Source organism: Balaenoptera musculus, chromosome 19 (assembly GCF_009873245.2).
Source record: "Balaenoptera musculus isolate JJ_BM4_2016_0621 chromosome 19, mBalMus1.pri.v3, whole genome shotgun sequence".
Classification (NCBI taxonomy): Eukaryota; Metazoa; Chordata; class Mammalia; order Artiodactyla; family Balaenopteridae; genus Balaenoptera; species Balaenoptera musculus.
In genome coordinates, this window is record NC_045803.1 from 42944653 (window position 1) to 42959034 (window position 14382).

The window sequence follows — 14382 nt, forward strand, 5'->3', positions numbered from 1 at the left end:
TTGAAAATGTCATTATCTGGAAGGTAATGTAGGACTGTGGCCAAGCTGAAACAATGAAAAGCAGTGGGTAAACTTCCTTCCCTGTGGAACAGGTAATAAAAAGGGAGTGAAATCAACAGCCCTCTCGTCCCATTTATTAAAGAAACAGTAAGAAAAGGTACAATGCAGGAAAACACCAACCATCCTTTCACATCAGGCTGAACGAAGCACAGTGATTTCTCCCCTTCATTCCCCCCACCCCCACCCCAATTCCCATAACCCCATCCACATCAGTTGAATTCTGAGGTTCTTTGATTGATTGGGAGTACCAGTGGAGAGGGAGTGGGATGAGCAGTGGAGCCGTGATCCTGGCTTCCTCTAAGTAAGTCCCAGGAGAAGGGAGCTGCAGGCCCGGTCAGGCAAGCAGAAATTTGGTGGCTCTCTGAAGTGGTTGCACTTCCCTGTTTTGTGTTCCAGCCCCCAGGGGAAGGTATGGCAGTAGAGGGTGACCAGGTCAGTGCTGCTGAAGCATGGTCCGCTCACCAACGCAACATTTCTAGACAGCAGTGAGCTGATTCTCCAGTGGTGAGCAGGGGACCGCATATGAATTGGAACCTGCAGGCCAATGTATCCCTGAGGAAAAGTCCACAAGAACAATTCAAGAAACTAGTAAGAAACAAGGGGCAGAAAGCTGTGGGACAAAAGCACAGCAGGCTTCTGGAAGGCTGGAGATTCCTTCTCGCAAGGCGGGATCATTCCCACCTGCCAAAGTCCATGTCCCACAGATAACATTTCACCTTCAGTCAAGAAAGACGCAGAGGGGGGAAAAAGGCTCATTTGAACTTGAGCCCCAGCTATGTACTTCAGACTGTAGCTCCCTTTCACCTAAAACACAGCCCCTGCCCAGAACCACAGTGCCTGGAAACCAAGGTGGTCCTGGAGAGAAAATGGTGTTTAAGGGGGTAACATTCCATTTGGGTACATTGCAGCCATTGGACCCCCTGGTCTGGGGAAAGCAGCTGGGTTTGTGCCAGGGAGGCTCCCCACTCTAGGAAATGGGACCAAGGTCTTGCTTACAGGGCCATTCATCCTTGGAAAGGAAGCTGGGTTTAGACCCAGGGTCCCAGTTGGCCTTGCAAAAGGAGCTGGGTTGATACCCACAGGGCCTGCTGGCGAAGAGCCTAGGGGCCCAGGGGCTGACCTGGGGAAAGTAACCTGACCAGGGCCTAATGGGCCAGTAGACCTTGGGAAGGTAGCTGGACTTGGACCCTGTAAACCAGTGGCCCTTGGAAAGTTAGCTGGGTTGGAGCCTAGTGGCCCAGAGGCTCTTGGGAAAATTGCCGGACTTGAGCCCTGGAGGCCAGCAGACCTCTGGAAGTTAACTGGGTTTGAAGCCAATGTGTTAGAAGACTGAGAGAAAGCAACTGGGTTCAATCCCCCTGAACCTGTCCCCCTTGGAAAAGGATTAGCATTTACTCCCATGGGGCCAGCGGGCCTTGAAAAATGAGCTGAATTAGGGCCAATGGGGCCAGGAGCCCTCGACATGGGAGATGGATTTGGCCCTGGAAGGCCAATTCCCCGAGAGCCAGGACCCGAGTTTGGGCCTATGGGGCCAGGTATTCTGGCCATGGAAGATGGGCTTGTGCCCATGTTTCCAGAAGACTGTGAGAAAGCAGCTGAATTTGCTCCTAAAAGACCTGCTGCTCTTAGAATGGGTGCAAGATCTAGGCTTTGAGGTCCAGCCATTCTTAAGTTAAGACCAGATCCTGTGCCCAAAAGGCCACCTGCTCTGGTGTCCAAATTAGGGCTTGGAGCCAGGCCACCGGCCCTTGGGTTAGGCCCAAGGCCTGGGCCCAGGCCACTTGACCTTGGGTTGGGCCCAAGGCCTGGGCCTGGAAACATACCTGACCTTGGGGCAGGGTTTGTACCTACAAAGCCTGATCTCAGATTGGGACTTGGTCCGGGGCCCAGGCCAACGGGTCTAGGATTGGGAGGACCATTCCCAGAAGTCAACAGGACACCTGCTCTCAGGTTGGGTCCAGATCCAGGACCCATGGGGCCACCACTTCTGGGGTCAGGACCTGTTCCCAGAAGACCACCTGGCCTTGGGTTGGACATAGGACCTGGCCCTGGGAGACCCCCTAACCTTGGGTTAGACAGAGGCCCTGGGCCTGGAAGAGCCCCTGCTCTAGGATTTAGAGCTGACCCTGGGCTTGGGCCCAAGAGACCACCCGGCCTTGGGAAAGAAACTGCACCTGTGCCAGTGGGATTCATCCCTCTTGGAAAAGAAGCCATGCTTGGGTCACGAGCACCAGCAGGGAAAGGTGCTGGATTTGAAGCCAATGAGCCTGATGAAGTTGGAAAAGGAGACGGGTTCCTTGGAAATGGGGCCAAATTTCCACCAAGAGAGCCGGTTGCCATAAGGAAGGGATCTGAATTCATACCCAGCGGGTGGCCTGTGTTTAAAGCAGGACCCCCTTGTGGTCCCAGGGCACTGTCCATCCGTCCTCGAGGTGGCAGCGGAGCACGAGTCCAAGGAGTTGGCCGCTCTCTAGGGAAAATCCGGGGTTCTTTCATACTTTCTTGGGGACGTTGGTGATAATGGGCTTGGGGCGAGTTTTGAAAAGGATCTTGTTTTTGATGAGTGCTGTTACCAGGTACTGGGTGCCACTCCTGCAGCCAAGATCATCACAATCCTGCTCCCCGGGAGTGTGTTTAACAAGGACGGCAAAAGGCTTCTCCAGGTGGATGATTTTCCCATACAGGATATGATGCCCCACGATCAGCACAGGGATTCCCTTTGGCAGAACAAGAATGAGATGCCTGAGGTTCAGGGCAAGGTCGTAACATTCAGGTGCCTTCTAGAGATGCTCTTGGGAGGCAATGCTGGCACCTCCACTCCCTCAACCACTGTTGAGAAGCCACAAAGGACAACCCACCCTCATATCCTTTTTATTCTTTCTAGCCCCAAGTAAGAGAATTTCTACTTTTAGAACTGTGACCTTTCCAGATTCCCCAAAGCTAAATTTCCCTGCTACTGCAGAGGTGGGGGGAGAACAAGCAATGGCTTAGCTAGACCTTGAATAACAAACCTGAGGGCAGTCCTCACTCTGGGTCCTGGGAGCACCACCTTGGTGTAGCTTGCTTTCCTGAAGCATTAGGCAGGGAAAGAAAAGTCCCCTCACCTCAGTGGTGTAATGTAGGTCTCCCAGGAGGTTTCCAGCTAATCCAGTGCTGTAGCGAGCCTCGATCTCCCCCTGTAGCTCCATCAGCACCCATTCTGCCAGGCCTCCAGCCCCAGCACTGCAAGCAAAGGGCTGGCGGTTACAATATTTTGGAGGGGTGAAGGATAAATAATAGTGTCCTACACCACCATTCAAGGCCCAAGAGATCTCTTTGTTGAGCACGAATTCTTGGGAAACTGGGCAGTGCTAGACACTGAACTAGCAATTGAAATGCAAGGATTTGTGCAAGATGCACCTAAGGACCCCAATTCTTCCAGGGAAATTTCAAACCTATATAGCCCTAATCATTCAAGCTAAATTTTAAAAAGTCTCAAAAGGTACTCACCTGGAAATAATGATCTGCACCATGAGCTTCCCGTCTTTAAAAAGCAACTGAAAATAAGCTGTAGAGGAAAAAGAATTTCTTTAGGATAATAACAATAGCTAACATTTGTCACTTACTGTGTGCTAGGCACTTTTCTAAGTGCTTTAGACATATTTAATTTCAATCCCCTAACAACTCTATAACATGTAAAATTTTTAAACTGATATTGTACATATAAAATTGCTTCAGATCACCAAGGGTCAACTACAGTGTGGAAAGTTAATAAGTATCACAACTGCATTCAAGGTCGCATAGCTACTAGTCTACAAGCCAGGATCTGAACCCAAGAAATATAGTGCAGAGCCCACACTCTTGGCCAGTATGCTAACTTGCCTTTCTCAAGGATATTATATTTTCCATTCTGCATGGTTCTAAAAAACTAAGGAATTCTTTTAGATTTTACTTTTTCCTTTGGTGATGACATAAGCTTCATGTCTGCCACTTTGGTTATCTTATATTTCAAGGTTCAAATGATCTCTTTTAACTAAAAGCCAAGAGAACGGAAAAGGTCTTCCAGACAACTTTAGTGAACGGTAAGCTGATTTCTGATGTGATTCTCATCAAACACTTTGCCCATCTTTCATCATTTAGACACTAAGGACACCAACGCTTAATCTACTTTCGTTTTATACAATGGCACCACCTGGTGGCAAGTTTGCGGCACTCTACAAGAATGAGTTAAAATGGGACATTTTTGCCTGAAACAACTGGCTTCTTGTACTTTGTCTTCCTGAGAAGCATAGATTAATGGGGAGACTGAAGGGATGGGGGATCTAAACTATAGCTTCTGTACAAATCTTTCCAATGAATAGATGGAGCCTAGTGGAAGGTTATCAGATCAGTGTTTACCAACTGTAGAACAGCAAGTTAATAGGAATTATAATTGTGCTCATGATTAGCAAACACCTGCTTAAAGTTAAACAGGTTTCCTTACTGACATGTTAATCTTCGTTTTGCATCTCCAGTGAAAAGTATATTGTCAGCAGCCCTGTAAGACAGCAGAACCTCTTACTCTTGAGCACCAAACACATTTTGGAAACATGAGGTTGGTCAATCACTGGACTTCAAATTCAAATATAAAGAGCAGCTAATATTTATTCAATTTTTACTATGAATCAGATGCTGTGCATATATATCATGGGTGGTATCTCATTCAACCACTCTGAGTTAGGGACTTATCCGTATTTTGCAGATAAAGTTACCGAGGGATACATTTGCTTTATGTGTACACACACAGCTAGCAGGTGGTAGAGCCAACACAAGAACCTAGGTCATCCAACTTTACACTCATAATCAATACCCTCTCAAAGGAGAAAACCAAGTGAGAATAAAAAGACATGAAGGCATCAGGCAGGCACTGCGTACATGCATTCAGCAAGAGCTGAATCAAGAAGTCATGTTTGAATAAGCCAGACCTGCTGTAGCAGTACCAGGTGTGGTACCACTTGACAACACGTAATACACTGGCTCAGGAGGGCAAAGGTCTTCTGACAGATAAGAAGGCCCCACCTCCACCATCAACAGAACAATCAAAAGCACTTTTAATATTCTTCCAAAGTTTCTTGAAGGAGAGGCTAATAATTTAGAATTAGAAGGCCTAAATTCAGGTTCCAGCCTGTAAGTGTGGAACGCTTTCAGTGTCATCATACACAAGTCACTTAATGACCATGGGGCTAAAACCTGGATTGTCTGACTCATTTAACTATCATGAAGACCAAATAAAACATATGTGGAGGGCTTCCCTGATGGCGCAGTGGTTAAGAATCTGCCTGCCAATGCAGGGGACACGGGGTCGAGCCCTCATCCGGGAAGATGCCACATGCCGCAGAGCAACTAAGACCCTGCGCCACAACTACTGAGCCTGTGCTCTAGAGCCACAACCACTGAAGCCCACTTGCCGCAACTACTGAAGCCTGCGCGCCTAGAGCCCGTGCTCCGCAACAAAGAAGCCCACGCACCGCAACAAAGAGTAGCCCCCACTCGCTGCAACTAGAGAAAGCCCACACGCAACAACGAAGACCCGACGCAGCCAATAAATAAATTAAAAAAAAAAATGTGGAAATGCTTTAAAGACTAACATATAGCTAATTTTTTAAAGAATGGGATAAATAAATCAGCATTTCCACACTATAATTGTGAGTAAAATTCAGAGAATGGTAGGTACATTTTAGCCATGAATCAAAAAAGGCTCAATAACTGAAACTGAAGTTGTGAAGTTTCTAAAGGTTAATAAATGCACATAGATTGAGAAAGAGTTCTTGTAAATAAGCTTTTTATGACTGATGAAACAGTATATTTTCCTTGATAAGTGTAAAATACAGGTGGTTTCAGAGAAGTAATAGGGTGTTCACACAGATACAAATTTTAGGAAAATCATGGCAGGGAAGGAGATTAATCTTTAAGACCTCTGACCACGTGTTTGAGATAGGAATGTGCAGACTGTTTAGGCAAAGGGGATGTAGAAATATTTTCAGTGCATTCCCCATTTCCTCGACAGCCTCCTGTCAGAACAGGAATTCAAAACAGTGGCCTAAAGGGAATTCCCTGGTGGTCCAGTGGTTGGGACTCAGCGCTTTCACTGCTGTGGGCCTGGGTTCAATCCCTGGTCAGGGAACTAAGATACCGCAAGCTGCGTGGCGCAGCCAAAAAATAAAAACAAAAACAGAAAAAACGGTGGCCTAAGTGGATAAAGGAAAACAGATGCCTGGTAGCTGGGTCAGAATAGGTGCACCTCCATACTTGTAGCCGTGCTTCAATGAGCATACACAGCTCTCTATCCACTTATGTAGGAGGCCCTGCCTGAGTACACCTATTGATACTGGCAGACATCTAGCAATTCTTGTAAAAATAAGAATTCTGTGCCCTAAAAACTTGTGCTAGACCTAATGAGATGCCAGAGATGTGAATACAAATGAAGTTCACACCCAGCTTACAAGAGTCTAGCTCACAGGAACCTGTGGACTGATATGGCTATATTTATGTACATGAGGGTGTATTTACCAAGTTAGTAAGTGATGTAGGGGAAGGCATCCCTTTGGTGAATTTTAAAATTCTACTTTAGCACCTTAAAATATCCCATTGGCTGAATCAGATTCTTCTTCTTCTTGCTCTTTGCTTTAGGCAACTATTCTCAAGAGTAGGTATGTATACCTGAGTACGTCACTGATAACACACCTGATGGAGGTGACAGGGAATATGTATTTCACTTAGTGTGGAGATGACTAAAAAAGATAATGAGAACATGCAGCCCAATCTGTCCTCATCCCCTTGAAAGTAGGCAGAAAAAGTTAGTAGGAAAACAAGGAGGTGAAGAAGTATAATACAAGTCAAATCCTATTAGTAACAAGTAACATTATAATGAAAATTTTCTGTATAACAAAAAGATTGCTAAGTCTTCAGTCTCAACTCATTCGAACATTTAAAAATAAGCAGAGCTGGGCTTCCCTGGTGGCGCAGTGGTTGAGAATCTGCCTGCCAATGCAGGGGACACAGGTTCGAGCCCTGGTCTGGGAAGATCCCACATGCCGCGGAGCAGCAACTGGGCCCGTGAGCCACAACTGCTGAGCCTGCGTGTCTGGAGCCTGTGCTCTGCAACGGGAGAGGCCGCGATAGTGAGAGGCCCGCGCACCGCGATGAAGAGTGGCCCCCGCTCGCCACAACTGGAGAAAGCCCTCGCACAGCAACGAAGACCCAACACAGCCAAAAATAAATAATAAATTAATAATAAATAAAAAATTTAAAAAAAAAATAAATAAATAAGCAGAGCAATTTCTAAGTGCTTGTTCTAAGGTATTGCTTGTGTAGAAACTGCAGCTTTATCAAGAGCAACATCTGAAGGCACGGTTTGATGAATGCACCATATCAAATCATGACACTAAAAGGAGTCACTGGAAGAGATTGCCGAGCACCTCACTCTCAACAGCCTTGAGTTTAATACCAGATTTAGCTAGGACCAACTAACTGGTCTTTGGTGAAGAATAATACTTCCAAGTTCCTGTACAGCCAGGAAGAACTGATGCCACTTTTCAAAAAGATGTTTAAATTCAATATATTTCAGAGCGGAGTCTCTCAGGCCACAATTACAGTACAGACTTGGAGACTTGGAGAGATAGGAAGGTGTGGAAAAAACCAAACACCTTTCCCCTGCAATGAATTATTTTGACCCCCTACCCCTCCCCTTACAAAAGGGGGAAATGTTTCACTACTCAATTTTTGGGGCCTTTACATAGTTAAACTAAATACATAAGTTCTATATTCCTAACTTAGTCAAATGACTTTAGCTATGTAAACGAAACTTTTTAAAAAGCACTTTGTATGTTTTAACTATTTTTTTCCCTTAAAGAAAAAAAAAAAAAAAACCCCTTTGTGGGGGACTTCAAGATTTCTAGAAATATTATCTAAGAAATTTCTAGAAATATCTGAGGTTGCCCCAGATCATCCCCAGTCTTGAGACCTGGAGTTACTTTGGAGATCCTGAGTAAAGTCAAGACACTGTTGTTTCTCAAGACAGTGGTCCAGATGACTTCAAGACCCCTGAACAAACCACAGAACAGCAAAGGAACCCACATTCTCAGAATCAACCAAGACTCACAATGGGAGCCCTAATCAAAACTCAAAAGGTCTGTCTGAAATCAGACCAAATCTGGGATACATCTTATTTAACTGTCATTTTGAAAGTCATTAAAAACCTGAAAAATCAAAGTGCCACCACAATTTCTTAATTAGGAAGAAAAGTTCAGGCAGAGCATTATCTTTGTAATACAAAAACCTTCATTTCTCACATAGCTAAACCTTTTTGAACATTTATCTGGATTCTCTCTTTTCATCCTGAAAACAATCCTATGATACAGGTACTGTCACTCCCACTTTACAGTGAGGAAACAGGCTTAGAGAAGCTAAAGGTTAAGTAACTGGTGGAACAGCTAGTAAGTGGTAGACGGGGAATGTGAATTCTAACTCCTCCACAATCCGGCCTGTCCTGCAGTCCTCTCACACAGCCCCTTCTCATGCAGGACATGAGTATAGGAACTTGCTTTACAAACATTAGCCTTTCTCATAACATCTCCCACAAGATGGCAAATAAACCACCTATGAGGAAGATGTTACATCTTGCCACCGAAGTAACTAAGACATCTGTGGGGTAGGCAACTCAAAACTAATGAGCCTGCTTTTCATCATATCCAACTGATGAGATTTAGGTTTCTGAAATCCCTAGAGATGTACTCAAGGTTACCTCCAGGATTCAAAACTACAGCCTAAACCTGTTTCCTGCCTGCGTAAGGCAAGATAAGTCAAAAGAACAGAGCACAGTCTTTGTCACTGATTCATCTAATCTCCTACAAAATTTCTTATCCATTGGTTTCTGAGTCGTTTAATTAATATTACTAAGGTCTTACAGAGAACATCATGAGCAATGATCCTCATGATGGTAACTGCCCCCAAAATAAAATGTAGCAGAAGAAAGCGTGGTATGTACCGTATTAAACAGAATATGCAGCTTTCACTGAAACAGGGGCTTTGACTCAATGGTTTAACCTAACTACACATAATTAATTTTATTACAGCTAAACAACGTTTAGCTGTAATAAACATTGGCCCTTTCATCTTTTTTTTGTTGCTTTTTAAACGGAATAAAGGCTTTAACTTTACAATTCTTAATTTTTAAAAATTCATTTTTATTTAAAAAAATTAAATATATGACACAAAATGTTTGCAAATTGCTGGGCCAACAATTAGCATTTACTGAGTTCTTATTCGGTCCCAGAAACTACTCTTTGTGTTTAGGGATTCAGTGAGAACTGAATCAGACCTGGATTCTGTGATTCTGCCATTTATCTAGCCTGCGTATGACAGGGGGTAATTTAATCTCATGTTGCAGTTTCTCCACCAATAAATTGAGCATAAAAGCGAACCCATCTCAAAGGGTGGTTGTGAGCATTAAATGAAGTTATGAATGTAAAGTCCTCAGCACAGTGCCTAACATGGTAAACCTTTAGGGTCAAGCTATTGATTACCTGGAGGAACATGGCATTTTCTTAGTACATGTCCAATAGAATGACTTTATACTACTGTGTACTTATTATTTTAATGTTTAGAGGGGACTAAAACATCCTATAAAAGCAGCATGTTAGAATAAAATCAAGTTTACACAATGGGAGAACAATTCAAATATGGCAGTCAGGGTTCACCAAACTGCTTCAGGGATTAAGTTCTGGAACGTTTTTTTCCTCTAAGCATGATAACTATTTCTCTGTGTGTCTTTCCATCAAATGAACAATTCAGGAACTTTTATATACAACTCAATACATTATTTTTATTAGCAGTGTTGTGATTTTGTGACTGATGGGGAGAGTCTAAGTTTCAAAGGGAAGATCTTGTCTCTTGACAGGCTTTTGTTATGTCATTAAGTGCTAAAATCCAGTTTCTAAATGAGAAGCTTGCTCTCCTCCAAAAAGGGGCCATGGAGAGTAGGTGGAACTGAATGCTTCCAAACTTTTCACTAGTGAAGAGTGGGTTCAAAAACGTGTGTGGACACTATGCATACATGTGGTACTTTCCCATCACATTTTAAGATTCCCATGATGGAGGGAATCAATTACTGGTATTTGTAGACAATGGGTAGAAAAGATGGCTTCAGTCGATCTGAGTTACTCCAGTTTTCTCCATCTTCTGCTACTCTGCAGCCCCTTCTACCCTTCCTCCTCCTACTGCTGTGGCACCCTATCTTCCCCAAAGCCCCTTCCTTTATAGCTCTACTTGAGGTCTCCCTCTGTACTGGATTCCCCTCCCACCAGCCCCCATCTTCTCCACCCTCTCGCCGACCCACTCCCCTCCCTTCAATTTCAGCTACAAACACTTCCTATTTCTAGCCCCGCCCACTTTCTGGGACTTCTCCATCCGCTTCCCACCACCGCCCCCCCCCACAAACTACCCCCAGACTATCTCTAGGACCGCTCACCAAGCTGTTTAACCCTTTCTCCTACCTCCCAAGGAAACTACTCTTTAAACTGCCTTCCTCCACCTCCCAACCCCCCGGAATACTCTTTCCAAACTGTTCATCCTCCTCCCAAAGATTAGTCTTTAAACGTTATTCCTCTACCACCCTCATTTTCCAAATCGTTCCCTATTTCCCCCCCTCAATTCTTAAGTACTTCTCTCCTCCAGGACCCGACTCCACCCCACTCTTCTCTCGTCTCTCACTCCGCCCACAAATGAAGCTGGATCACTCTCCAGACTGTCTCTTCCTTCCAATCACCCTCTCAATTACCGCTCCCAGCAGCCTCTCCCCCACGACTTAAAATGTCCCCTTGAAAGAACCTCACAGTCCTATCCCCCGCTAAGTCCCATTTCTGATGTTCCCGCTACTTCCTGGGTTCCAGTTCTACCCCACTCTCGCAAGCATCCCGTGCTGGGTTCCCTCCCCACCCAGGGAAGAGCCCCTTTCCGCACATACCTCGAGGTTCCGGCCCGCGCCGCCCCCTTCTCCGTCCTCCGCCCGCGCTCGGCCACTCTTTCCGCCCTTCTCCCGCTCCGCCCTGCTCGCTCCCTTCCTTCCCTCCGCCTTCCGACTCCACATTGCTCCCTTCTCCACAATTCCCGGCCCTCCTACCAGGGGGCCCCTCTGGGTCGCCCCCACCTCTGCACGGCCCTCCCCGCTCCCCTCCCCCTTCCCGGCCTCCCCTCCCCCGCCCGCCGCTCCCCCGCTCCCCGCCCCTCGGCTCGCCATTCTTCTTCTCGAGCCGCGTGCCCCGCCCGGCCCCAGCTCCCTAGCTTCCCGCTCCCTCGCACCCTCGTCCCCATTCCCGGCTCGGCCCTCGCTCCCCGCGGCCTCCCGCGCTCCCTGCCCGCGGCCTGACCTGCAATGGCGGCCGCCGAGCGCGGCGCCGCGCGGCCAACGGGCGACAACCGAACCTCCCGCCGCCGTCGCCGCCGCCGCGAGCACTGCCTGCGCACTTCCGGCCTTGCGGCGCGAGCACTTCCGGGGCAGAGCACGCGAGCGCGCGCGCACGTGGGGCCGGGGCGGAGAGAGGCGAGCGCCGAGAGTGGCTAGCCCATCCGCTGGTGAGTTGGGGAAGGGGCGTGGGGAGCGGGGATGGGACGGGGTGGGGGGAGTTCGAGCGGGTGAGGCCTGCTACAGGTCGGCGCCCGGCGGAGCTCGCCGATTCTCTTGTGCCGAGGCCGGTGGGGGCTACTCCGGAGATCCCCGGAGAGGGAAGGGGCGGTGGAGCCCTCGCGCGCGCCTTGTACGCACTCTTAGCCCGGCCCGGCCGAACGCGTCTGCTTTGCAGACGGGTTCCTCACCTTGAAAGGAGACGAGTAAGGGGCGACCCAGAGCGGAGTGCGTATATTGGCGGCGACGGAGCGGCAGGTAGAGGGAGTAGTTGACAGATGCCGACCAGTCCTGTCGTTCCTCACCTTGAGACGCTCTCGGTTCTTCCTGCCCCATCAGCCCCACCGTCAGTACCGTAGTTAGAGTCTGTGATTTGCAAACTTAGCATGCAGTAGAGATGGAGGTGTTTGCCAAAATGCAGATTGCTAGTCATCCCCCCGCCCCAAAAGATTGGAATTCTGGAACTGTGGAATAGGACCCGGAATCCTGCATTTTTAAAAACCATTTTTCGAGGTGATTTTGATACAGGAGTACTGCGGACCTGACTTTGAGAGACTCCTTTAGACTGTCCACATTTCTTGCTTCTTTAGAGTGGTCGTGGTATTTATCCTTCTCTTCACCACCCCCACTCCCAGAAACCTCACACACAAAATACAAAGGAGACCTTAGTTCTGCCTCGAATACATCCGGTCAGCTCCATGTGGCTCCGTTCAAGTGCGCACTCCCAGTTAGAGAATGCGGTTATGTTCAGTCTTTTGCTCTAAGATCACGTTTTAAATTCTCACCCCTCTTTTCCTGGACCACTTCCTTCAGGCAGTTGTCAGGATTGCTGGCAGTCTGGGTGATGCTGTACGTGTTGATCTTTTAATTTTGTTGCTGAAGAATCCTGAGCTTCTGGAGACTGATAGAGTCTGTATGGGCCATGAAAGCATCATTAGTTGGATATTTAGAAATGAACCTCCGTCGGACTTCCCTGGCGGTCCAGTGGTTAAGAAGCGGCACTTCCAAAGCAGGGGGCTCGGGTTCCATCCCTGGTTGGGGAACTAAGATCCCACATTCCGCCCGGCGGGGCTCCCTCCAAAAAAAAGTGAAAAAAAATAGAAATGAACCTCGATAAGATATAGTTGGAGAGTTCCACCTAGAATAGTGGTAATAAGAAACATGAGGTGTGACATACTGCTGTTTAACAATGATTCTTTTCTCCGCCCCCCCCCAGGAATGGGTGAATTTAAGGTCCATCGAGTACGTTTCTTTAACTATGTTCCATCAGGGATCCGCTGTGTGGCTTACAATAACCAGTCAAACAGATTGGCTGTTTCACGAACAGATGGCACTGTGGAAATTTATAATTTGTCAGCAAACTACTTTCAGGAGAAAGTAAGTCATTTGGGAGCCTGATTTGGTGTTTTTGATGTTAATTTTTTTCTTAAGTTCAATTCTGCCAAATCGTCTATGTTTTTTGTATTTAAAGAGATCAAAAGAAAGTAACTCTCCCCCACTCTCTCCGGAGTTGTTTAGAACCCATAACAAATATGCGATCTCTTGTCTGACCGATGCACTTAGAGTTTTGATCTGTGTGATGTTGGTTAGAAAGATCCTACCTAGGAATCTTACCTAGGAATGCTCACTGTCATTTGGAAACTGAGGTTTGCTAGATCTGTTGGGCACAATAAGAAGGGAAATTGTCAAGACCATTGCTTCATATCAGTCTCTGCACCATTGTAACTTTGGTAAAGTGGCATTTCCTGCTATAAGTGTCAGTACCCATTTCATTGTCAATTCAGAAAAAATGAGACATTTTAATATCAAACATTTTGGTGATGTGATACCAGGAAGATGGATTCCTAAGTTCATCTGTCTGAGAGAAGGTAGATTTATATGCCTTATGTTTGGGAGTAAAGATTTTAAATTAGGTAAAGTACTATTTGGGTGTATGCAAAGGGCTGTTACAGCAGCATATTTTTCAAAGGCGGTGATTACTGATTTCAAGTGCAACAAAATAATTCAGTTCACATTTATTGAGTGCCTTACATGCCCTAAGCACCATGATATAAATGAATAGAAGGAAAAATGAATGAATGCAGTGCCCAGCAGCTTAGTACTTGGAATTTAGGCACTCTGTAAGTGTTTCTAAATGACTGAGTGGCAAGTATTAGGCATTAAGATGAATGTCAGAGGCCCTACCTTCAAGGAGTTCAAAATCCAGTGGGGGGAAGACGAGTATACAGTTTCCCAACAGTGTGGCAAATTTTATGATAGACCTAAGCAGAGGCATAGAATCTTAGTGGAGAGGTGCCTTACTCTGATGAGGTGGGTTTAGGATTCCTGAAAAGAGATGACTTACTGAGCTGATCCCTGAAGCACTAATAGGAGTTAAGAAATTGCTAGTCACCACAAATGGGTCACATTCCGTAGAATGAAAAACGTGCTGTGGTACATGCTTGTTGCATACTGTGATTTTTCTTGTCATTTATGATAATTGTAATTATATAATAGTTCATATATATTTGTTTAATGTCTTCTTCCCTGCTGAACTTCAAATTTTATGAAAACAAGGACCTTGTCAGTGATATTCATGGCTGTTCTTTACCTAGTACCTCTTATTTTCCTCTCCCATCTGTTTTCTTTTTTTTTTTTTTTGAACAATTAATTCAGTCTAGTCTTCCACTTTCTCCATGTTCCCT

General features: G+C 46.2%; 3 protein-coding genes across 4 annotated transcripts in view; 1 reads left to right on the forward strand and 2 right to left on the reverse strand.

The window, feature by feature from the left end:
- Positions 1–114: 114 nt before the first annotated feature.
- CHTF8 (chromosome transmission fidelity factor 8) lies at positions 115–11540 on the reverse strand. The gene is made up of 4 exons (XM_036834034.1): positions 11445–11540; positions 3550–3607; positions 3165–3282; positions 115–2777 (listed from the first exon to the last, which is right to left on the reverse strand). The coding sequence occupies exons 2-4, from the start codon at positions 3570–3572 to the stop codon at positions 2553–2555; spliced, it is 366 nt and encodes a 121-aa protein (XP_036689929.1). The 5' UTR covers positions 3573–3607; positions 11445–11540; the 3' UTR covers positions 115–2552.
- Positions 115–11550, reverse strand: DERPC (DERPC proline and glycine rich nuclear protein). 2 transcript variants are annotated; one of them, XM_036834031.1, is made up of 4 exons: positions 11445–11550; positions 3550–3607; positions 3165–3282; positions 115–2777 (listed from the first exon to the last, which is right to left on the reverse strand). In XM_036834031.1, exon 4 carries the CDS (start codon positions 2554–2556, stop codon positions 934–936), a length of 1623 nt encoding a protein of 540 aa, XP_036689926.1. In that variant the 5' UTR covers positions 2557–2777; positions 3165–3282; positions 3550–3607; positions 11445–11550; the 3' UTR covers positions 115–933. The 2 variants fall into 2 exon arrangements, with proteins under 2 accessions (XP_036689926.1, XP_036689928.1); XM_036834033.1 differs by lacking the exon at positions 3165–3282.
- The window catches only part of UTP4 (UTP4 small subunit processome component), a 32825-nt gene continuing 29991 nt past the window's right edge, over positions 11549–14382 (forward strand). Inside the window, exons 1-2 of the mRNA XM_036834026.1 lie at positions 11549–11649; positions 12915–13075. Of these exons, the coding sequence (XP_036689921.1) occupies positions 12917–13075 (159 nt within the window). The 5' untranslated portion in view covers positions 11549–11649; positions 12915–12916. The remainder of the gene's footprint in view (positions 11650–12914; positions 13076–14382) is intronic.